Below are 24,293 nucleotides of genomic sequence, written 5' to 3' on the forward strand. Positions count from 1 at the left end.
AGCAGCGCCAGACAATCAATGGGATGGCCGTGGCCTATTTTGCTTCAAAGTTCCTTTCGACCGTAGACGAGAGTGTCTTTATTTCGTGAGATATTCGACCTTGTGGCCGCTATTGTCCGCCTTATCTGATGACTCAGCATGTCTTGATGACGCCCGGTAGAGGATGATTTCTGTGGAAAGAATCGAGCTTTAAAGAGAACATCTCATACACACGAGATGATAGATGCACAATGGCATCGGAATTTGTACCCGAAACATCTGAAATTGGTTCCTTGACGGCACACTCGAACGAAGATAGCCAGTTCGTCGGTAGCTCAAGTGGCGTCTATTTCATCAAGACAGTGAAACGCGCATTCAACGACCTAGATGGCCCAGGTTCATCAGAGTCAAATTTCCCCACAGCAGAGGAAACACTCGTAGGCGCTGAAACCTCGCCTCGCGATAAGCGCCAGCACACCTCATCCATCAGAGAGACTGCTTCGTCTTTGGAGGTGGTTGAATCTCCCACAGAATGGACCTACGACCCAACACTGACGGCCTCTCTGGGAAATCTCCCGCCCCCAGATATGGCAAAGGGCTTGATGATGATGTATTTCAAAGTCTGGCATCCTCTATTCCCGTTCCTGCACGGTCCTACCTTCCTGCAGGCGATGGAGAAGGTCTACTTCAGTGGGAATCAACCTCAGCACTCGCAGGAGCCCTGTATAGACCACCGGAGTACATGCTGGACAACAATTTTCCAATGTGTCTTCAATCTGGGGAGTCTGCTAGCGCCAGAGTTAGAGCTCCCGTCCGAATCGAAGATCCAATCACCAAACAGTTTCAACTCTTTGCTCGGGACTCTCTCCTCCCGACATGATATTGTCTCCCTGCAAGCGCTTCTAGCAATCCAAGTCTATCTCGTCGCAACCATGTCGCTTCGACAAGCATCGACCGTTGGAGGCTGTATTCTACGCTCGATGCTCCATGCCGGTCTCCACCGGTGTCCATTTCGATACAAGCAACTTTCCACTCACGACCGACAACTGCGAAAGCGGATCTTTTGGTGCGCTTATGCGATAGATAGATATCTGAGCCAGGCTTTGGGTTTGCCGCTTGGTATACAGGATTCTGATATCGATGTGTGTCTGCCTGCTGCCCGGGAAATGCATTCCCCTCGAGGCCAGACGACGCAATCTGCGAATGATATCTCTGCGTCGCAGCACGGGAATAAAGAAGACCACGGCAAGGAAGGCGTTCTTGCTAGCTATGTTGATTCAGGCACTTTGACGGGTCGGGCGTTGGAGCTCTTTCATAAATCAATATTGGTTCGATCCGTTCGTCGCAGTTCGGTGTTGTTCCTCGTGACAGACGTGCATAAGTGGTGGAATGGACTTCCTGCCGAGCTCCAAAGAAAGCCGGGAGCTTTTGAACATAGGGCAGGGTCTGCAATGGCAGATAGTGCGTTTGATTTTGCTCCTTTTTTCACTGTGCTGTATCAACATCTTATTCTGATCATTCATCGGCCTTCGCTGTCGCTGGATCCATCGACCGCCGAATTCTGTTCTGGATTGCAAACTTGTATCGGGGCTGCTCGGGCTATCCTTTCGGCGCTCAGGTTGCAAGTTGATAGCCACCAGGCTTTATTCTGGCCTGGTTTCTTGTCGGCTGCGTGGATGTCTGGGTTGGTTTTAGCTTTGGCTTGTCAACTGAACCAATATGTGTTGTCAAAGGGTCTTCAGTATGTGTCGTGTTTCTGTTTACCCTGGTTGATCTTCGGTTGATTATGATGTACTGACTATCCGATAGGGAAATTGAAGAATTTTCGGGATTCCTGCGGTTGATGTCCACTCAATGGGAGACAGCCAAACACTGCCACATGTCGCTTTCAGTGCTGGCTGCGAAAATCAAAGAGTCAGAAAATGACTCCGGTCCAAGGTCAAACTCCCAAGCATATGTGACGAGGGGCTCGGAGGGAAGCCCGACACTTGTGGAGTCTTTGACTGCACGCGAGGAGAACAGACGGAGACTTGGTCGTCTGTCGCACTTGCAAGAAGAACCTGGCTCCGTAGAGCCGTTTGAGGCTGGGCAACAAAGTAACGCATGGGGAGAACCTATGCACAGGGGATATGATCCCACGCTGGTTCCTTTGACGTCGATGCATCCGTCACAAATGAACGAGCAGCACACATTCACTAACACACCCTCTTCACTGCATATGGATTTACAGGACACGAATCCCGCACAGCTCGAGGGGATATCGAATTTTGACTTAAACATGGTGGATTTAATCGAAGGCGCTAACTTCGACACTCTGTTCGATATGATCGGGCAGCAATTCCCAAGCTTCTAAATCCATGCTATTACAATACTGATTCAAATCACAAAACAATCTACAATCTAGCAACGATTCCACATGAATAATACCAGAAGAAAACCAAATTAATGCATATTGTTCACGCAGCGTGTATCTGTATGTGTATTCCCCCCAAACGCTCATCATCGAATCCCCCATCTATTCAGGCCATAACCTGCCCTCAGCACCATCACTATAACCATCACACCCAATCCCGATCCCGCACCTCCCGCCGAAAAAGCAAAGCCCGATTAATCCGCACTCTCCCATTCCGAATCTCCTGGCAATAGTAGTCAGCCTGCAGTTCCGCGGCCGCGAGAATAGAAGCCTTGTTGGAATGGTAATCTCCGGGGACCTTGATAGAGACGCACAGGGGGTAATCATGATGCTTTGCATGAACGGAGATGGAGGCGGTGCTTGTTCGGATGTAAGCTGCGACTGTGCGCATGAGGGTCTCGTCGTCGGAGTCTGAGTCCCGTGCCTGGATGAAGACGTTCACCCAGTTGCTGACTTGGCGTGGGTCGTACTCGGGTTCGGGGATTAGGTCCCCATCGAAGTAGAACATGCCCTGCATCTTTGTCGTTGAGGTGAGGATGCCTATTTCTTGGATAAAGGTTGTGGGGTTTTCTTACCTTGTGGGTGTTTGTTTGTGGTGAAGTGGTGGAGTGATTGGGAGAAAAAAAGGCAAGGTGGAAGATGGGAAGGAGTAGGTTTCGAGTATCGTGGGATTATACGGGCTCTGTTTATGTACTCTTTGCCTGTTGTTTCTCTATTGTTTATAGTCGGCTCGGGAGCCTGGGTAGGAACAAAGGAGGAGGTATGATACAATGCTATTTTCAAGGCTTTCATCTATTTCCAGGATGTCTTTGTGTCTGTTTTTATTGAGTCTTTAAGGAATCTCCCAGTACTTTGAGGTCTGCCTAGTTAATGACTCGAAAGGAACCTATGTATTAGTTCTGCCTATTCTATTGAAAATGGGCCTTTCACAGTTAAGCTTGAAAATACACGTTGTGTTCGTAGTATCCTATTTCAACTAGCAGCATGGCATAGGGGCATGACGGCATACAAGGCGATACTATCATGATACACTGTCTCGGAATCTCAGACCCAAATGGACAGCTATCTAAATGTATTACTTTCATCTAATTACGGTCAGCAATATCAATGCTCGTATTCGTGCAGGACTTCAGGGTTGTTTCTACAAGTTTAAACCAACCGAACTTCTACAGTATAGATATTGTTGAAATTATAGAGAAAAACAAAGATACTCCAATTCCCCAGTCTATAAAATACCCAGTCTAAACAATACATAAGTCATTAAGCATCAGGAAGCAAAAAACACCAGGTCCGAGATCAAAAGCCCCCATCCTTCCCCAATAATAAAACCCTATCTCTGAAAGAGCAAAGCCCGATTAATACGAACAGACCCGCTAGCGATCTGCTCTCGAATATCTTCCGCCGACACCTCGGCAGCAGCAAGAATTGACTCCCTATCACCATGTCCTCCAGGCACCTGGATCGAGATACAAAATGGGATATCGTGGTGCATAGCATGGGTGGTGATACTAGCAACCCTTGTGCGGATGCAGGTGATGACTGTGCGCATTATAGCGAGGTCATCGCACCTGTAGTCGTATGCATTGAAGAATACGTTCACCCAGATTGTTGTTCGAGAGTTGTATTCAGGCTCTTGTAGCACTTTTCCGTTTTGGTAGAACATCCCTTGGAGGGCGTTAGTTGGTTGGTTTGTGGTTATGAGCTTGTGTCTGAAGGGTCATGAATGGGTGGTTGAGTGTGAGTATAGATAGATTCGAGTGGTCGAGTGTATTTGGTTTGTTTGAAGGTCCGGTTGAATGCTTTCTGAGTAACTGTGAAGTCCGGATATAGGGTGCTAAGGCCGTTTAAATGTTGGACTGTAAGACAAGATCATACTGATATTGTTTATGTTCCTTTTATATGAGGGAAACAGGTGTCATGTTGCTATAATGGCATTTCCGGAGTTCTTAGTCCATGGCCTCCTGATCTGTTCCGTCTTGTGTGAGATGCCTTTGAGGTATTATTTATGGATATTCATGCAAATTTAACAGGTAAATGATCTTCTGGACTATTCTCAGGAATGTATTGCTCACTACTTAAAAGGAAAATGTCTATAGGGCAATTCCTGCAATCATCTTTCCATATTTTATGTCTATTGATATTCAATGCATGGTCAACTAATCAGTTCATCTAAAGTGGTGTTTCAGATGAGACTAGACGAAAAAAGACAAAGAGACAAAGAGTAGAAGAAAAGAAGAAAAGTAGGAGAAAAGACAATAAATTGTCTCAGACCTTCTTTCAACCCAACTTCTCAATCTCCAAACAAACAGCATCCACAACACCCTGAGTGTCAGATGTGCCCCCAAGATCAGGAGTCAAAATCCCCTTAGCACAAACCCGTTCCACACAACCCATCAACTGAGCAGCAGCATCCTTCTCCCCAATCCAAATCAACATCTCCGCCGCCGACCAAAAAGTAGCAACTGGATTCGCAACCCCCTTGCCCGTAATATCAAAGGCACTCCCATGAACAGGCTCAAAAATTGACGGACTCTTGCGCGTAGGATCCAAATTACTAGAAGGTGCAACACCAATCGATCCAGCCAACGCAGCAGCAAGATCCGACAAAATATCCATATGCAAGTTCGTCCCGACAATCGTATCAATCGACTCCGGCTTCATAACCATCCGAACAGTCATGGCATCAACAAGCATCTTATCCCAGCTAACATCGGGGAAGTCCTTCGCGACAAGAGCAGCAATCTCATCCCACAACACCATTCCATTGCGCATGGAATTGCTTTTCGTCACGACGGTTAGGAACTTACGCGGCCGCGACTGCGCTGTCTCAAATGCGAAGCGCATAATCCGCTCAATACCCACTCGCGTGAATAAAGCTACTTCTGTCGCGGCTTCCCATTGCTGTCCGACATGAGAGCGGCCGCCTTGGCCTGCGTACTCGCCTTCGGAGTTCTCGCGTACGAGCATCCAGTCGATGCCGTTTGTTGCCGTGTTGAGGGGGCATTTGGTTCCTGGGAAGGTTCGGACTGGGCGGACGTTGGCGTATAGTTGGAGTGGGCCGCGGAGGGCGAGGAGTAGGCCCCAGAGTGAGATGTGATCGGGTACATCTGTTGGCGTTAATATTGCTGTTTTACCAGTTCGGTGGTTTAGCATAATGTATGCTGTATAGAGAACATACCGGGTGCTCCAACGGCACCGAATAGTATAGCATCGTACTGGCGTAGAGTGTCGAGGTAATCTTCAGACACGTATCGTCCAGTTTGCTTGTAGTACGCGGTTCCCCATGGGATATGCTCAAAGTTGATATTGAATGTGCCAAGGGTCTTCGCAAGTTTCTCAATGACCTGGATAGTAGCGCTGACTACCTCAACACCAATGCCATCGCCTGGGATAGATGCAATGCGGTATGAATTATTTGAAGCCATGGTGAGAGGAGATGTGTATGTGGGACTAGGGATGATGTGATGAGTATTCCCAGACAGATAGATGGCAGATTATATATAAAACATGTCTGCGATCAAAGACGGCTGATAGTTCGCCCTGCCATATACACATTTTTGACCGAATGGCCGCTGTAACGACAAGCTGAGCCATTCGGCAGAACTTTCAGGCGATGGGATTTGCCGTTCGCCACTGTACCACACTCACCCCAACACATCTTGAATCTGCCACACAAGAAAATAAAATGCCATCGAAATCAAAAGCAAAAGCTCCAGCACGTATAACAATCGCTTGCAACGCGTGTCGCTCAAGAAAACAAAAATGCAGCGGCCTAAAACCCATTTGCGAACAATGTCTCGAGAACAATCGACCGTGCAACTGGCCCGAACAACTTCGAAGAGGGCCTGAGAAAGGATATACCGAAGCACTGGAGAATCGACTCCAGCTCACTGAAAGTATTCTTTTGAACTTGCTTCCACATGTCTCGGAAGAGCAACTTTCGGCTGCGATTCCTTGTCGAGAGGGTAGTGGCTCATATGTGCCATTTCCCAGACTTGAGAAGAGGGGGATGGAGAGTTGGTCGCAGTTCCCTCTTGATACTTCTCATGGTATTCGGAGGTGGCAGCAGGCTTGTACCGAGCCTGAAAGGGTGGGCTCGGAGGTACAGCAGGAGGGTCCTAAGAGAAGGCGTTTGCAGAATGAAAGCTCGGATGGATCGGTTCAAATTTCTACCACAACACGAGACATCGATGGAAGTACCAATGAAACACCTAATCGTACGGTCCTGGAGTCATCAGATAACGTGCATGAAGAGACTGCTCCGGTGGAAAGAATAAGTTCCTGGCAGGGAGCGCCTTCGTTTGAGTTTCAACGCCAGTTCCTGTGGTGAGAAAACAGAAGTAGGCTTCTTACTTCAAGTTTGTTCCATGTTTATTGAGATACCCCATTTTGCCATAGATCCCCAAGATCAGCCAATGAAGATGAATCTTGAATCACTACCCTGGTTTTACGCAGTAGTCAACTAATCAGATAATATGCTGTGTTTGTACTCTGTATCGTTCTATATCTGGCACCAGAAATTGCAGGGAATAAAGGAACAAACTAGAACCGGCCTTGTAGGATAAGTATCACCTTTGAAGCATTCTACTTTCTTGAAAAAAAATGAAAAAAAAAATATATATATATTGGTGGTCAAATCAGGATTCAACCATTGCGTCGTCGACGTCCTCCGCCTCGTTGCCTTCTCTTGTTTCTTGGTAAAGATGGTAGACAGTTGCAAGGTCGACCGACAAGCATATTTTAGTTCTGACAGGGTGGGACAGCTTAGCCCTGCCCTTGCAAGTGTCGCCGCTAGGTTACGACCACCCGGGGGCATACTATATTAGATTTACCTTTTTACATATAGGAGCATTTACATTTATTTCTTAGGGGCTACTTGCAGTAACATTAGCACTTTCAACCAAAGTATAATAACCCGCAGTAAGATTTGGAAGCTCTAGACTATCCATGGATAGAAAAAGAAAGACATAAGCATTATAAGTGTGAAAAGAGTCATCCAACTACGTCTGGGAAATCCTTTTCATATATGAACATTGAATAGTGTGGGATAAGTACCTACAAGGTCATCTTCGAAACATTCGAGCCAAAAAAAAGGAAAAAGAAAAAAGAAAAAGAGAGATTTCCCGAGGGATGGAGGAAGCCAAAGAATAGTACCGACAGCGACTTTCAGTTTGTGAATCCGGGATACTCTATCCCTTTTAACACGGAGGGAGTCGACCGACGAGCATATTTTAGTTCTGACAGGGAACCAGCTATGAGATTTTCACTCATCTTCCCCACGCAGATGGCCGCAACTGCCGCAAGTTCCGCCGCTTGGCTACGGCCACCCGGGGATGCTACATTACCATGACTCTTTTACATGTAGGAACAGTTCATAGCTCTTGCTTTATCTATGTCTCAGTTTGGTTTTATTTAAATGCAAAGAGGTTTATCATACTAGTGGAATATGGCTGTTCTTAGACGTTATATTCTTAGCAATTATACCTAGACGAGCCTGTTTGCAGGTCCGAAAGGTTGTACTCTCACATGTACAAGTCTCACCTCACCGCTTCTTGATATGTTCTACAGGGGGTTGACACTTGGAAGCCAGAGTACAGAGCATCAAAGATTGACTAACATCAAGCAAGTTTGGCACACATGGAAAAAGGAAGCAAAATATTGCAGGATAAGGAGTGATGAAATTACTTTTGGCGCCAGAAACGCCAAAGGTCTAGCTGCCCCTGAACTCCCTTAACACCAGCCACAATTCACTTCATTCGAAAATTACAAGAAAACTGTGCTTCTTCTCAAAATGAACCCATGTAAATCCTACGACGATGTTGCCTGGGCATTAAGCTCCCAGATCTGGGAAGACTGGCCAAAACTTCTTCGCACTGATGCAGATATCTACAATGACATTGGAGTCATTCTTTCCCAAGAATTTAGTCATATTGAATGTATCCTATTCGATTTCCTCACCGCAAAAGTGGAGATAATTTTGACAAGCTTCAATTGCTACCGATGAACTTCAATTTCATCAAAGTGGAAACCGGGGTGGGACATTTCGTCATGTCTGTTTTGATTGTCGGGTAGCCAGACGGAAGCCCTGGGAAATGAGCCAGTCAAGATGTAATGGACCGCGTAGACTGCTAGGAAAGGCAGTCCGAACGCCTATGCAATAACCAGGTGCCCAATCAGGGTAAATGTCGCCATCCGAGTTGAAGTCGACGGGTCATTTCGCACGCTTGTGGCGTTTGACGAACGGGGCGTGGCTGGGAATCGAAATACGAGTGCATCGAGCGTCTAAGACGAAGCCCAAGCCCAAGAATTTGTCGTACTACCGCACGATTCAGTCTGATGTAGAGGAAATTCCGTTATCCCACCAGCTGTTCGACCTCATGTTCGAGGTTTTCTGTTATATCGTCAATAAAATGATCAACTTCTGTTGCTCGAAATAATGACCTTAGGCGTTGTTCAAGTCAAGTACTGATTCCACAATGGTAGTGGTAGTAGTGGTTGTTTTTTGATTCGTCCAGAGCCTCGCACCTCCATTTTGAAGCTCCCACGGATGACCTAGGAGCTGAGATAATGTCAATGGCATGTGTCTATTGCTATTTTTTCGGAGTGCGCTACCTACTGAAATATAAGTTAGCTGGGGCCCTCACGGCAGAGACAATGAAACCTCACAGTTCCCATTTTGTGGATTGCGCAACTTAGCATCTTGGAGACCAACCCGTTTAAAGTTCTCCTCTTGGTCGTTGGTGTTTTGACCTTGACACCGAGTGTATCGCTTTCCTCGGATTTTCGGCTGTTAGAAACATATGCTCGAGTGCGGCATTTTGGCGGGTATAAAAGCAACCAGTTGAGTAAGATTTTGTTTGAATTCAGTGACTAGATTGCTAAAGGTTGTAGTGGAGGAATATAATGAAAAGGCGAGGAGGCGCGTTGTTGATAATTAAATGGTGACATATCCACGGGTGTTACATGAGACAGGTACAAACAAACAAAATCCAGAAAAAAGCACTTTGATATCTATTGAATACATAATCGGAGAGCTTTATGTGTAAGGTGCCCTGCATCTAAAGTCTAGCCTCTTTCCCAAAATCGAAAACAATCTTTTCACCAGTCACCAAACTCTTCTGCAAAGCCGAACCAATAACAACTGCCTTCACCGAGCTTGAAAGGGACACTGGTGGAGTCGTGTTATCCAAGCAGGAAGCAGTGAACTCGTTAGCTTCCGTGAGGAAAGCCTCTCTAAAACGCTCATAATAATGCTTCGGAAGATCGCGTCTAGCTCCCTGTCCATCGTGGATCTCAAGGTGGTTTTTCCGGCCTTGCATATTGACTCTGAGTGACCCTTTTTCGCAGATGATCTCAGTAGTATCTTCTTGTCCAGCAGCCATCATACGCGAGCAGAAGAGAGTTGCAATCTTCCCACCGTCAAACTCAACCGTAGCTACCGCATTGTCACGGTCCTTGCTTGAATCCAATGCAGTGTGGACGGCAACGACTCCAACGGCTTGCAGGCTTTTGATATTGGTGTTCTCACCAATAAACCACAGCATCAGGTCAATGTCATGGATGGAGCAGTCGAGGAATATTCCACCACTGGTCTTGGCATAATTCACAAATGTCCCAGTAGTGTCGAGCATATCTGCGGTTTGGGATCTGAAGACCACTGGTCGGCCATGTTCGCCTGAGACCATTCTCTCATAGGCCTCGCGGTAAGAAGCATCAAAGCGGCGCGAAAAACCGCACATGACTTTCTGGTTAGGGTGGGTTTTGAGAGATGTGTTGTAAGCATCGAGAACAGATTGAGCCTATCGTAGTTAGCATGTGTTTCTATATTTGGTCTCACGTAGAAATGCCTACAATCTTGATGTCAAGAGACAAAGGTTTCTCGCACATAACATGCAATCCCTTCTTGATAGCGGCAATGGTATGATCTGCGTGGACTGCAGTAATACCAGCAACGACAACAGCATCCAAGTTTTCTTTCTCGAGCATTTCATAGTAGTCTTTATAAATTCTTGCTCCTGTGAGGTTTTCTGCTGCCCATTTGTGTTCGTTGGGATCAGGAGAGCTTGCTGCTACCACTTCGGCACGAGGAGTAAAAACATGGTAGTTCAATGCGTGTCGCTGGCCTGTTATGTGTCAATTGAAGATCTTCGCATAATGGTGAGAACAATGCTTACCCATTCTGCCGAGACCGGCAATACCGACGCGTAACTTCGGGGCTGACATTTTAAGAGGAAATGGTATTTTGTTCGAGGGAGTAGTAACAGATGAAGACTTGGAAAAATGCTTTCCAGGAGTAGTCGCTTCAACAATGGCTCAGCGGGGTTTATATACACAGTCGTTGATCGGAGTGGATACAATGCTTGACCGGGAAAGGGAATCCGAATAGAACTAAGACTTGCTAACCGATAATACTATCCCACTCGCAAGAAGTATCGTCAAAGTTATTTTATCACTGAACCTATTTTTTTTTATATCTTCTGCACATCTTTAATGCACTTTAGAGGAGCCAATTTTAAGATAGTATGTGCCTCCAGAGTCGAATACAAACAAACTCTAGATTTTGTTTCATGAAAAGTAGCTCAAATTGGCAAACCGCATTGAAATTTTTCTAAGTAGGCTCTCCAATAGTATGACAGACACTCTGGGCTTTCATAGATAAAAGCTCTTTGCCCTAGGATGAATGGGATCCCCGAAGCCGCCCCGGGGCCGCTAGTTATGGCTTAGTCTTTACCCCACAAACTTTAAAAATGGCATTCCGAGGTTGGAGGATTGGCTTCGGGGAGCATCTCCGTGGAAAGCTCTTTATGATGTTACATACGGAAAATATGGATGGGAGCCTGAAGCGAAATATATTCATTGGCGGAAGTTATTTGTTGAAAGAATATCTTCCAACGTCGTGAGGTGGGCATCCTTTAGGTGTGAATAGTCCCCTTACTGCCTTCAGGACTGCCTTCCACATCCGTCACAATCTATACATGTAAAGGGACCTTAAATTCCAACATCAAGCCACAGTCTCACAGTGCTCAGTGTCGAGATTTTCCTTCCCAGTGTGTGCTAAATCGGAAATAACCTCCGTACGGGCTATCATGGTTGCCTCCGTCCAACTAATTGCATTCCCAGCCTCGTGTTTGATTTCAAAGAGTCTGTCAATCTGCTCAAGAGACAAGTTTGCGGTCTCAACATAGAAGTACCAGATAATTGGCAGGAAACAGAAGTTGAAAATGGCAAAAAGCATGTAATACTTCCACTGGATGCTTGCAATGGCCGTTGGGGTAGCAACAACGATAACATAAACGAACAACCAATTCGTAGTGGTGGCAAACGAAGTACCAATATTCCGCATTTGTTGGGAGTTGATCTCTGCCGGGTAGATGTACGGGATCGATAAGAGTGACGTGCCGTAGAAGATATAGTAGACGAAGATGAACACCACAGCTAGAACAGACATGCCTTTGTTGTCAGGTCCACCATACCGCAGTCCAACGGCAACAAGTGCAAAACAGGCGCTGCTTCCAGCGGCACCGAAGAGCATTAACCTCTTTCGGCCAATTCGATCAATGAGCATAGTTGCAACACAGCCCCAAAACATCAGTGACATGGAGTCAACGGCTGACAAAATCAAGGCCATTCTGTTGTCCAACCCAACTGATCGAGTCAGAACCACTGGTAAATAGTATGCGATAACGTTGGTTCCGCCAACTTGCTGAAAGAAGGCAGTACCCGCTCCAAGAAGGATTCTGCGCAATGTCTGCTGCTTGCTCTTGCGCTTGAAAATTGCCTGTAAAGGCTTCGATTGTTGGACTTCGGATTCATGGTTCACAGAAATCTCCAAGATTTGTATCTCGTCCACCACTTCCTGATCATCGGTTGACTTTGCAAGGAGCCGTGCTAATATTTCACGGGCTTCGTTGGCACGATGTTTCATAACAAGCCAACGCGGTGACTCCGGGGCGACAAGAACGAACGCAATGGTGACGAGCGCAAAGAAACATTGGAAACCAAGAGGAAATCGCCAGCTCACTGGAGAGTGAGGGATAAATGTGAATCCATAGTTCATCCACTGCAAAAAGAATCAGCATTGCTCTCTCTCTCTCTCTCTCTCTCTCTGTCTCTCTCGTGTTGTGCGTTTAAGGTAGCTTACATTTGTGATAACGATTCCAAAAATATTCGTCACCAACTGGGCAACGATGAGTTTTCCACGATGCTCTGCGCGTGCAGTTTCCGATTGCCAGATAGGAATTGCAATTGTGTTCATTCCATTTCCGACGCCTGCAACAACACGACCGACAATCATCTGCGCGAGGGAATAGGATGCAGTTTGGAGGATCGCGCCAACGATGAGGATGAAGCACCCGATCAAAATTGTCCGTCTTCGACCGAGTTTGTCTCCAGCGTACATCGTCACCAAAGTGCCTATTATGCAGCCAATATCATAAGTCGCAACGATTTGACCTTGAATGGTCACGCTTGGGTTTTCAAAGGTCTCGAGGAACGGCTTGTTGTCCAAAAGCCCGCCAAATACTCCCTGGTCATAACCAAAGAGGAGGAATCCAGCGCCGCATGCTGCAGTAATTCTATATTGAAGCCATTTCCCCTGTGCATTCTGGAAAAACATGGTGAGTAGTGTTTTTCGCAATGTAGCCAAGAAAATTATATTAGCATGGACCACTCGTGTGCAGTTTATATCAGTTTTTATACACAATGTAATCTACTTTTTATGATAGGGCTACTCAGTAAACCAATTAATCCTATGAAAACCTGGGGTGTTGCAGAAAACGTGGGGTATCGAACCCCCACCCCGGGTTTTGATTCCCGTGAGGGTTGTCTATTCCCAACTGGGTTAGACCCAACCCCGGATATACCAGCGATTGGTCCCCCGAGGAACCACTGGAGCAAAATTAAGACGACATCTCCGTCGTCAACGCTGTCTATCATAGAAGATGAGGTCACTAATAGTTTACATATACGAGTCTACTCCGCCTGAAGCCCTATAGATACAAATGCGGAGATTCATAGTGGTCCTTTTAGTAGGGCCAATAAATAAATAGCAGTGGAAACCTTGGAAGTTATAGTTCGGATTAAACATTTCCCCTTTAAGACTGCCCTAATATTACCCCGCACTTGACTTAGATCTTTCAAGCCACCCTCGATATTGCTAAGAGGCTAGGATATTCCAAACGCATAGTCTCATGGAAGCCAGAAGGACGAAGAAAACATGCCAAAGCCTAGTGTCCCCCCAAAGAGGCGGCACCATGCCTCCATGGCATGCGTCTCATGCCGGGAGAGTAAAGTCAAGGTGACTATCAATTAGCCCGGTGGAAATTGCAAGAAGCTAATCCCGGCAGTGCGACGGTGGTAAGCCAAAATGCTCCAGCTGCATGAACAAACACCGCGAATGTCGATACCAGGCTGTAGACAAGAGAAAGTAAGTGACTCATTACGGCCATTTCTTAAAAAATGGCTGTTCGTTAGAACATAGCGCTGATCATGTTAAGACTCCCACTCCGTGTTGCCATAGAGCTTTTATCAAGCAGAGTTGAACAGCTCTGTCTCTTCATTCGCGAAAGTGGATTGGAGGCCCCGCCTATGCCGCAAGAAAAGGACACGGCTCTGGCTAAAGTCCTTGATCTCCTTGGCTTGACTGAAGTTCATTCAGCTGCAGGAAATAATCGAATTAAGAGAAAATCCCCCGACCCCAACTCCCCATCTGCAAGGGATGATCTGCCTTCTGATGCACCAACTTCTGTGCCATTCTCCGCTGCCGGTATAGCAAATGATTTGAGTAGCACTTGGGCTCAGACATCAAAGTCCCCGGGTAATACATCGCAAAATTCTCAGTCGAGTTTTGCAATGCTTTCGGATCCTCATGCAGTGTCGACACTGCCCATGATCCTCAGCACCGGAGATCTGGACGTCTCAATTGCAGAACAGTATCAGCCCGTGGATGATCACTCGGATCATTCATTGGCCAACTGGGACTGGACCTTGGATTTTGGAACATGCATTACACCACCATCTCCAGACATCCAAGACATTGGAATAGAACCACCACAGTCACCAGGGGAGCAACTCGAGAGACGACCTGAGCCCTTTGAGCCTGCCGCCGTTCAAACCCCACCCAGTCTCGACAACGATACTAGGAGCACAGAAGAAATTGAAGATCTTATTGATGAGCTTTCTGATCGGATGGGCACATTGCGCTTTGGTCCCGGAGGGCGAGCTCGCTTCTATGGCCCGACATCGACCTTCAACCTTGCCGATGCTCCAGTGTCTATCAACATGCAGAACCAACGTACCGTCGATTATCTCGACAGTACAGAATATGACAGACAAGTCCCAACATCTCTCAAGGAGCATCTCCTCAATCTCTATTTTACGTGGCAAGATCCATCGTTCCACGTCGTCGACCGGGAAATGTTTGAGAAAGGCAAGACAGCCTGGGATGGGAGGGAAGTGACCCCGTTCTATTCCGAAGCACTCTGCTATGCAATGTGAGTTTGACTCAATTCAACAAAAATAGATTTGTAAAATAACATTTAGAATAGGTGCTCTCTCGGCGCTGCTTTTGAAACCCGTTACCACCCATCCTTTGTGACGTTCCCAAAGTCTCTTGGGGAATTTTTCGGTGACCATGCAAAAGAACTTCTTGAAATTGAACTAGACTCTCCATGTGTGGCGACAGTCCAGGCACTAGTCATCTTGAGCAGCCATGAAATTGGTGTTGGCTCAGATACACGTGGATGGTTATACAGTGGTAAGTTCTATCGAAAGTTCCTGGGTTGCTTAGCTTACAACTATAGGAATGGCCCTTCGACTTGCTTTTGATCTTGCCTTGCATATCGACCTATCTCCCTATGTTGCTCGTGGGTCTGTTACTGCTGCCGACGCCGAGCTACGTCGAACTGTCTTTTGGGCAGCGTATATGGTGGATCAGTGAGTTCCCGCGGTGTCCTCGTATTCGCTCAGGATATATCTAATCTGTGTAAACTACAGTCTTGTCGGCTTCTACCTTGGCAGACCTTTTTACACCAACATGGAGGATGTGACAGTGAAAAAGCCCAACGATGACGTCGACTACCGAGCACCTTGCAAATGGACGCCCTACGCATCTCCCATTCCGTTTGACAACAATTCGGGATTATATGACTGTGTAGGGGCTGTCAGTCGACAGGAAGTCTCACTATGTGAGCTTATGGCACCTTGCGGCTATTTCCTGTAAGTTCCTGTTCTCGTTTGTTGTCTCTCCTCGGCTGCCTCAATTGGGCCCAAGTCAGTGCTTCAGCTAACATAGCCTTCACCCCGAAAAGATATGGAACGTCAGGTATTCCAAGAGCCTTGCTCCAACAGCTCAATGCAGACAATGTTGCCAAACTTCTCAATTGGAAAGCTCAGTTGCCCTCGGTTTTACAAATCGACCTCAACAATCACACTTCTCCTTATCTTCCGCATGTGCTACTACTTCAGTGAGTTGCCATTATACTTCTCTTCAAAGGTATCAAGGAACATGTTTACTAACTCATCTGAAAGCATGCAATATTACCAGAACCTCATCTACAGCCATCGACCCTGGATGTCAAAAGGCTACCTGCAACCACAACCCCCGAAGGGACCTGGTTCCACACACGCTCGGGAGATGTGCATCAACTCCGCCATCTCCATTGCCAAAATCCTTGTATTATACGAGACCCGATATACCCTCCGCCGCATAAACATCAAAGCCGTCTCAATTACCTCCTCCGCCGTGCTCCTACTTCTCTTCGCCGCCGTGTCCCAGTACCAAACGCCGAAAGGAGAGAATATTATCGCTCACCTGAGCACTTGTTTCAGAGCCCTCGATGAATTCTCCCTATCCTGGCAAAGTGCCAATCGCGCTAAAGACCTCCTGGTAAGACTCCAACATAAATGGGAGATCCGCACACGTGCTGCCAAGCCGGACCGCGGACCCGATGGGACTGATTACCCGCCAAGAAAGCGGTCACGAACACTTAATGGATCTGACGCCATTTCTAATCGTGGAGGGCTTACAAATACACAGCCTGAGACGCGCGATTTTCAGTTAGAGTCTGGGTTGGGATGGATGCTTATGCTCAGCGGTCAGCTGCCATCGGATGGGGACGAAGGTCTTTATTCATTCGTTGCGAACACCGATATTGCGGAACCCGAACCCGAAAGTAAATAGATATCAGGAGATTCCAATTTATTCATTTTTTTGATGAGAAATATGGAAAAGAAAAAGCTGCAGATGCTCACTGGATCATTGATAAATGGTAAAATGGTTGATCCACAACGGTGATCCTTCTAAAATTTGGGTGCTTTTTTAAATTGGGCTGGGCCGAAGTTCTACCAAAGTTTTTGCACACTCAGCCACTTAATTAATTACAGTTTACATGGTTCGAACCCCTGCATTTTCTGCACCAAAAATTGCTTATTTACACCTTATTAGTGTATCAACATACCATACGGAGTATACCTTCATATATGCCCTTCATATACTCCGTACGGAGTATGCATATTGTTCTCCTCTCCTCATGCCCTGATTTCGCCCCGCAGTTGCCCCTGACCTCAAACCATGATCACCCCCTGCTTATGCCATCACCGCCAGTTTCACCATTGCAGCCTATTTCACGACCTATCGCAAGCCTATCGCAAGCCACCTCAAGCCTATCGCAAGCCTATCTCGGGGGTACTTCGGGGCTTGTGTCGGGGCGTGTCTCGGTGATTGGTGCGGCACATTGCGGGACAAGAAGCCCGGGGCAGATTCGGGAACAAGCTCGGCGGAATCTAAATTCCCACACTCTACGCTGTACTCCGTAACTATAAAGCTATCGTAGTGATGAAACTGTTGGTGAAATTTTTACTAGGGAGAGAAATGAGATGAGGAATCACATGTGACAGGTGTAACATGTTTTTGTTCCAAATTGCAGGTGACTTACTCCTTACGGAGTACAGTCTTAAGTACATTCTATGCCTAGACCTTGGGATAGGGGCAAGGCAGGAGCGTTGACCAAATTAGGAAGGCGGAACTCGAATTCCATCGAGGCTGGTGGAGAGGTGGGTCGCTGGAGCATAGCCATGCGCAACCCTAAATGAATACCAACGGTTTATCCAAACAAACTTTTATCACATGAATAACGTGGCGATCTCATATGTAGATCGATTTCAAATAGAATGCCAAGTCCGCACCATCTTCTCTCTCCCACTCTAGTTCTCCGTTCCCAAGATACGAAAACGGATCTGAGATGTTGTTGTACCGGATATCGAAGTCCTCACCCCGAATATCCTCGATAGCCTCTATTGCGAAGTCGGTACTCCATATATTATCACGAAATATCCCTCCAATGCCAATTGCCAGACTTCCCTTTGTAATGTAATACACTGCCTAGGTACATCGCCGTAACAGCTTGTCCCTTGTTATACCAAGTATGACAACCCTTGCTCCACGCAGTGCGCTTTAGACCCGCTTGCGCACGACGATTATAGTTTCGAACGGCGGAGTCGTTAACTGCTACGGGCCTGTTCAGATATTATTTGGAGACCATGTACCCCATCTCTCGCAATAGTATTTACTTGATATCCACCCGCGCTATCTTCTTCGACCATTTCAGCATGTAATCAGCAGTTCAACTGATCGTCTTGGGTACGCTGCCATGTGCCTCGGGATACCTTCTCCCACTCCACATCAAGCCGTCGACCCTCCCACCCGGGGACGAAGGTGGTATCAAAGCCAGTCGCACAGACATTTAAGTCACATTCCTCTTCGCCTGCTGCAGTGCGAATGCTGGTCTTGGTAATTTCCTCAATGCCTTCAAAACACCATTTAGCATTTGATTGCTGTAGCGCTTCGAGGTACCCATCACCAAGACTCAGTCTGCGACATCCAATTTCGAACTTAGGGATTAGCTTGTCGATCAGGTCTGGGTTATCACTTGAGACGCTGGTGCATAAGCCCCGAAATTGCATCAAATAGCATTTAATTATGCTCAGAGCCAAACAACATCAGACGATAGACGGTGTTGGCACTTCTCATAGTTAGTTCTGATTCAAGTGAAAAAAAAAAAATAAGCTGTAAGCAACCTACGAGCAGTCAGCCCGTTTCCTGTGCTCCAGGAATGCTTAGGGATCATCTCGGAACTTCGCTTTCTCTTCTTCGCTATACTCAAGTTCGCTCTCATTCTATCCTTTGTGATGTTTGGGGAGAGATTGACCGACACCCAGGTCGGGTGACAAACATAATTGACGATCCTTGCGGCCTTGGGCTGGAGCGCAGGACCAACTTGGATACCAGATGAGCCGTCACCGATGACTGCTATTATTTTCTTGTCGGGCCAATCGTACGTTTTGTCCCAAGTAGCACTGCTGTGTGGACAAGCTTTCCAGTAAACGCCTCCAAACCGGCGATGTCCGGTATGTTCCATGGGTTGAGAACACCAGAACCATTGATAAGAACGTCTGCTTCATCATAGATGATTGTGCCATTCTGCTTGAGCTTTATCTCAATTTCGCCACCACCAATATAGCATTTGGACCAGTTCGGATTGGGGTCGAATAGTAAGACATAGTTGTGGGCGGGGACATCGCATCCAACGCCCGGATAGACATTCTCAAACCATGAACCACCAACCTCGCAATTCTTTTCGTAGATTGTGAAATCCACAAAATCAAGTGGATGCTTATGTTTCAGTTTATGTGCGAGAATTATGTCAGATATACCTGCTCCTATGCAGATGACTCGGAGTTTGCGCTCTTTGAGAGCATATCGACCGGGGTTTATATTGATAGTCTCACTGTACTCCGTACCCGTAAAGGAATTTGTTGGACGACATGGTGGCGCACATCAGTGGAGATGTTTTTTTCTTTTTTTCCCCTATCTGTTTCTTATCCCACTCTCCACTTTGTGTAGGAAGACGGAAAACTTCCGGATCCGACTAATTACTCCGTACTCAGGGGTTGTCCCCATAGGTTTAGCGTCAAGACAGTAGTACATAGTAGCGCTAAGTAGCGCGGACCGGATTTTGAAATTAGATCCGAATCCTTCTGAGTGAGGATTCAAAGCCACGTCATAGGCCAATATCATTTGATGGGTTTCATCCAAGACGGGAAGTGGAGATCCGATTGATATTGTCTACGGGTTGTGTTGGGGCCGTTTCTTGGCCATGCATTTCAAAGCCCGTGAAGAGATTTAAACTATCAATGTATGAAAGTATGAAAAATCTTAATTTGGGACTGGCTTTAAAGATAGCTCATCCTGTACTCACCCTATTTTTTCATCGGATGTGAGTCTTTTCTCTAATTCTCTACATGTCGCACAGCCCGATTGGGCAGCCTCCACCAGGCACGGATCTATCCGCCGATCACCCACTGGACATTTCCGGTGTGATCGTTACCTATGCCATTGCCGTGTTAGTTGTCGGGCTTCGGTTCTATACAAGATTTAAAGTGCAAGGTGTACGAATACTTGCAGATGATTGGATGATCGTGCTTGCCCTGGTATGTGGTCACTGAAAAAAGAGAAAGAAAAGAAAGAAAAGAAAGAAAAAGGAATCTGTTTTTGACAGATATGTACAGTTGTGTGTGACCGCAGGTTTCGCTTTGGTCGTGATTGGTATTTATACATCCTTAGTCGGCGCAAAGCAATCTCAATTCTGACTTATTGGTAGTAAATGAAAATCCTTGTATCGGGAGACATGTATGGACCGTCCCTCCGGTCCAAGTCCAGGACATGATGCGCATTCTCTTCGCCTTCGTCGTCCTCTACGTGACCAGTGCGCCACTCATTAAACTATCTATCATTTTTTTCTACCGCCGTATCTTCGGAATGACATATTCAATCTGGTTCTGCGTGTTTCTGTCGGTTGGATATTTTGTCTCTGGCATAATCGCCTTTCTGGTTTGCTGCAGGCCAGTTTCATACTACTGGACACAGTTTACAACCCCCGATGGCGGAAAATGCGTCTACGACCTCTACAAGTTCTATCTCAGCTACGCTGGCGTGAATGTGATCACAGATGTCGCCATCCTGTTGGTTCCAATTCCCATTGTGTGGAGGCTGCAAATGCGAAGGACACAGAAACTCCTAGTATGCGGCATCCTTTTGATTGGAGGATTGTGCGTTATCTCTTCCCTGGTTAAGTGTATTTGGCTCAAGCTTATATTTTTCTAGTGTCTGCGTTGCAAGTCTGGTCCGAATTTATTATATAACCTTCCTCAAATCCGGAGATTACACCTGGGTCATCGGCAAAGTCTTCATGTGGTCCAGCATTGAGCCCTCCATCGGCATTTTATGCGCCTGTCTTCCAACATTGCATCCACTGATCCGCTCCGTTATGTCCCGCGTGTTTGGCACTAGCTCGGCGAGGTATGTTGGTTCAAGGCAGCCAGAGGCAACGAATAAAAAGACATTTATTCGTCGACAAAGGCCACTTGACTGGGATGAGACATTGTTGACTACACATGATATACAAGTCGAGATGAGCGGAGTCAGGAGGGATCATCATACCGAGGAAGGGCATATTACAGTGGACATGGAGTTTCAAATCGTCGAAGAGAGCAACCAACTAAGTAAACGGTAGCGGGTAATATTTTACCCCTAGGGCATTATTTTTGCCTGTTTTCTAAGGTATCTACCTTCCCAATACAGTCTAGTCAACCTTGGAAACCCCGGACTTGCTGACTAATGTATTTTCCCCTCCAGGGCTCGGAGCAGGTCTCGAAGGCTCATGTACCGTAATCATCCATCTTTCCGAGAGCGCCGTAATGGTGTTAAAAAAATGTTCCATCTGTTCGCGGGTGTTCAAAAAAACCGAACACTATAAGAGACATGAACGGTCGCGTCAGTCACGTTGAATCCCCCTGCAAGAGCTACAATCTAACATGCAAAACAGACACCAAGGAACGCCCATATGAATGCAATGTCTGCCATAAACGTTTCTCTCGAAGGTAAATTCCGTTGAAGGCGCATGTGAATTGTAACAATATTCAAAATCTCCTATGTTCAAATCCCTGAATTGAATGAGCATACAGCGATGTCCTGAGCCGACATGCCAAAGGCCATAATCAAGCCAATGCGACAGCCGGTCCATCGGAAGCACCAAATCAACAGTCATCAGTAATTGCGGGTGCGCCATCAATGGTCCCCGGATCAGGAAATGGTCTCAACAGCGCAGAAGCACATGTTCCACCTCTATCTAGCACGCCGCGAGATGCGCCTCTCGCATCAACGGGGCTTCCATCATCACTAGATTACCTAGCCGACATTTCAGCCCACCATGGCCGCACCGAGCCAGATCTCGGCGTGATTGTGATGGACGACCAGCAGCAGTACTTTGGATGGAATGCAGTCACGGCTGCAGATCAGGTGTCACATCGAGCTAGCTTGCCCTTTGATCCTGGGCCAAAAGACATGCTACAAATGTGGCTTGAACCTCGCACAGACTCAGGGTCAAATGACTCGCTAGATTTGATGCGCGATAGCCATTTCCCTTTGATGGGTGGCAACTTGACGATTACTCCAGACCAACAGAATCAACATTCAGTCGACAGCAGCGATAACATCCCCAATGAACGCTTTGCTAGGGTCCAGCAGTGCTGGCTAGCACCTCCGAACACCGGGCGTCTTATCAACAGTTTATGGCGGGATATCGCCATGTCGCCTGTTGATAATATCTTCTCAGTTCAGCCATCACACCTTCATAGCGAGTCAAGTGTCGTTCAAGGGTCGCGGTGTGGATTCGACGAGGATTGCAGACGGCGACTGCAGGCAGCTTTTGGACCGATGACTGTTTCTGGGCATATGCAATCTCCCATAAATAGGAATATTGCTCCAGCCACGCCTGCCTCGACCTTGAATCATTCTGAGTTCCCTCCTGCTGAGATCTTGGATATGGCACTAGACTTATTTTTCCGCATCTTTAATCCTCTCTTGCCATTTGTCCATCAGCCGACATTTTCGGCAAGGAAGGCGCGACCATCTCTCCTATATGTTATGACGCTGGTTGGCATGACATTGCTTGGCACCAAAGGAACAACTGCGTTTGTGTCCAGAAATTTCTCAGTATGTCAAATATTGTTAATCGCGTTGTATATGCAGGTAGCTTACCGACAGTCATTAGGGCGCTTTGGACAATGTCACAGCTGAATTTTCTCGAAGCTCGATGGGACTTGAGAGCGCTTCTGGTACTATGACATTATTTGCGACAGCTTTGCTTTTATTAAACCTGGCTGGCTTGACCGGGGTATGATCCCCCTGGTTTGAACTTGCTGGATTGAAGGTACTAATTGATGTCATTTTGCAGGAAAAGGTACACCTGGAACAGTGTCAACCTCTTTATATCAACGTCATGTCTGTGAGTGTGAATAGAAGCTTCTTACTTTCCTCTATCGATGTGATACTAATGGCAACTACTGCAGGTCGCTCAGAGACACGGATTGTTTTCAGCCACTGAGGGACAGATCCTTGACATGACTCTGTTCGAAACAGTTCCCGATTTTGAGCTGAGATGGAAAGCATGGAGCAAGATCGAATCAACCAAGAGGTATGCCGCGATTCCTGCTCATACAACAGTGTTCGGAACTAATATTCCCCCCCAGAATAATCATAGGACTTCTGCTCCTGGACTCTTGGTACTCTTCGTTCCTCTCAACCGGTCCAATCACAGTCCCAGATTCAGTCCAACTCATCCTCCCCTGCAGTGAATCTCTCTTCAGCGCTCAATCCTCTACTCAATGGACACACCTAATACGCAGCGGCAAGCGCATCCTCTCCTCAACAATCCTCGCCCCATCCGAAAACATCAACGTCCCCGCCCTAGAAGCCCCCGCAGATGACTTCTGTATACAAGCAATACTAGCAATAGTTCAACTCCGCCAGTCAGAATCCTACCACCGCCTCCTCTCCAATCGAGCCAGCTACCCCTTTGCTCCATGTCACACCTACGCCATGGACGGCCGAGCAAGGTGTCTCCCCTCCCTCCAATCCCAGCTCATCACAAACTATGGTGAAACCCTCGACCGCCTAAACCCCAACGCTCTCATCACATGGCACAGCATGTGCATGACTCTCACAGCCGATATCCAAATATTCGACCTTGCAGCTGGCCGTGCAGGCCCGGCTCCCGCGCGCAAGGCCCTTGACGATATCCGCGAGTGGTCACAGACACCTGCAGCCAGGCGCGCATGTCTGCACGCTGCGCATATCTACAAAATCATGACAAATCGCAAAGCATCCGAACACCCCACGTTCCAATCTATGTTCTCGCTCTTCTCGGCCGGATTAGTGCTTGGTCTGTATACGTTCATGGTGTCAGACTCTACGGGTTCGCCATCTAGTCTCGGGTCTGTGGAGCTGATGGACGATGTGGACTGGAGAGAGGTGGGCACGGAGGGGTTCACGAGTTTTATGGAGCCTAGGGGAAGTCAGACTCTCGTGTCAACAGATGATCCTGCTGTTAACTTCATTCGCAATGGGGCTACGATCTACTTGCGAGGAGTACCGTTGCACGGTGGGTATCAGTCTGCGCGTCGGATCATGCTTGATTATGCCTCTCTTCTCAAGGACTCTGGGAAGTGGAATGTCAAGAAGTTCTCTTATATTTTATACATAATGAGTGATGTTCTTATGGATGTCGAATGATAATGTCTCAACTGGGATTGACGAAAGAAATCCTTTGTGGTAGATTCTCTCTTGTTTTTTGTGTGCCTGATACATCCATATTAAATCAATTTCAAAGTAGGAGTAATCGGGGCCTAGGTGAGGAAGGTGCCCAAATAACAAGCGGAAGTCAGGCCCAGTAAACCTTCCCTTCCTATACGAACGGTGTAGGATCATTGGATCTTCATTATGCACCTCAATCGAGCTAGACTGACTCGAGCTAGCCTCGAAGGCTCAGCTACATAGGGCCAAAAT

The 24,293-nt window shown here is 47.0% G+C and overlaps 9 protein-coding genes across 9 annotated transcripts; 3 read left to right on the top strand and 6 right to left on the bottom strand.

Moving 5' to 3' along the window:
• Positions 1-230: 230 nt before the first annotated feature.
• N7487_006738 (transcription factor domain-containing protein) lies at positions 231-2,332 on the top strand (the record flags this gene model as incomplete). Its single annotated transcript, XM_056874485.1, has 2 exons — positions 231-1,720; positions 1,789-2,332. 2 exons carry the CDS (start codon positions 231-233, stop codon positions 2,330-2,332), a joined length of 2,034 nt encoding a protein of 677 aa, XP_056732205.1.
• A 205-nt stretch (positions 2,333-2,537) lies between these two features.
• Positions 2,538-2,909, bottom strand: N7487_006739 (uncharacterized protein; the record flags this gene model as incomplete). The annotated part of the gene is made up of 1 exon (XM_056874486.1): positions 2,538-2,909. One exon carries the CDS (start codon positions 2,907-2,909, stop codon positions 2,538-2,540), a length of 372 nt encoding a protein of 123 aa, XP_056732206.1.
• An 813-nt stretch (positions 2,910-3,722) lies between these two features.
• N7487_006740 (uncharacterized protein) lies at positions 3,723-4,055 on the bottom strand (the record flags this gene model as incomplete). Its single annotated transcript, XM_056874487.1, has 1 exon — positions 3,723-4,055. The coding sequence occupies one exon, from the start codon at positions 4,053-4,055 to the stop codon at positions 3,723-3,725; it is 333 nt and encodes a 110-aa protein (XP_056732207.1).
• Positions 4,056-4,669: 614 nt separating this feature from the next.
• On the bottom strand, positions 4,670-5,817 carry N7487_006741 (uncharacterized protein; the record flags this gene model as incomplete). Its single annotated transcript, XM_056874488.1, has 2 exons — positions 4,670-5,517; positions 5,571-5,817. 2 exons carry the CDS (start codon positions 5,815-5,817, stop codon positions 4,670-4,672), a joined length of 1,095 nt encoding a protein of 364 aa, XP_056732208.1.
• A 3,633-nt stretch (positions 5,818-9,450) lies between these two features.
• On the bottom strand, positions 9,451-10,615 carry N7487_006742 (uncharacterized protein; the record flags this gene model as incomplete). The annotated part of the gene is made up of 3 exons (XM_056874489.1): positions 9,451-10,191; positions 10,244-10,515; positions 10,567-10,615. 3 exons carry the CDS (start codon positions 10,613-10,615, stop codon positions 9,451-9,453), a joined length of 1,062 nt encoding a protein of 353 aa, XP_056732209.1.
• A 778-nt stretch (positions 10,616-11,393) lies between these two features.
• Positions 11,394-13,007, bottom strand: N7487_006743 (sugar porter family MFS transporter; the record flags this gene model as incomplete). The annotated part of the gene is made up of 2 exons (XM_056874490.1): positions 11,394-12,452; positions 12,534-13,007. The coding sequence occupies 2 exons, from the start codon at positions 13,005-13,007 to the stop codon at positions 11,394-11,396; spliced, it is 1,533 nt and encodes a 510-aa protein (XP_056732210.1).
• Positions 13,008-13,879: 872 nt separating this feature from the next.
• On the top strand, positions 13,880-16,571 carry N7487_006744 (fungal specific transcription factor domain-containing protein; the record flags this gene model as incomplete). The annotated part of the gene is made up of 6 exons (XM_056874491.1): positions 13,880-14,883; positions 14,938-15,146; positions 15,193-15,325; positions 15,386-15,607; positions 15,700-15,855; positions 15,920-16,571. 6 exons carry the CDS (start codon positions 13,880-13,882, stop codon positions 16,569-16,571), a joined length of 2,376 nt encoding a protein of 791 aa, XP_056732211.1.
• A 1,433-nt stretch (positions 16,572-18,004) lies between these two features.
• Positions 18,005-19,215, bottom strand: N7487_006745 (flavin-containing monooxygenase; the record flags this gene model as incomplete). Its single annotated transcript, XM_056874492.1, is given in 4 exon segments — positions 18,005-18,306; positions 18,471-18,695; positions 18,728-19,176; positions 19,190-19,215. The coding sequence occupies 4 exon segments, from the start codon at positions 19,213-19,215 to the stop codon at positions 18,005-18,007; spliced, it is 1,002 nt and encodes a 333-aa protein (XP_056732212.1).
• A 1,930-nt stretch (positions 19,216-21,145) lies between these two features.
• On the top strand, positions 21,146-24,020 carry N7487_006746 (uncharacterized protein; the record flags this gene model as incomplete). Its single annotated transcript, XM_056874493.1, has 7 exons — positions 21,146-21,221; positions 21,274-21,328; positions 21,413-22,442; positions 22,501-22,623; positions 22,684-22,734; positions 22,799-22,923; positions 22,979-24,020. 7 exons carry the CDS (start codon positions 21,146-21,148, stop codon positions 24,018-24,020), a joined length of 2,502 nt encoding a protein of 833 aa, XP_056732213.1.
• Between the last annotated feature and the right edge of the window lie 273 nt (positions 24,021-24,293).

Source organism: Penicillium crustosum (assembly GCF_028827405.1).
Source record: "Penicillium crustosum strain IBT 35664 chromosome Unknown utg000002l_segment0_segment0, whole genome shotgun sequence".
Classification (NCBI taxonomy): domain Eukaryota; kingdom Fungi; phylum Ascomycota; class Eurotiomycetes; order Eurotiales; family Aspergillaceae; genus Penicillium; species Penicillium crustosum.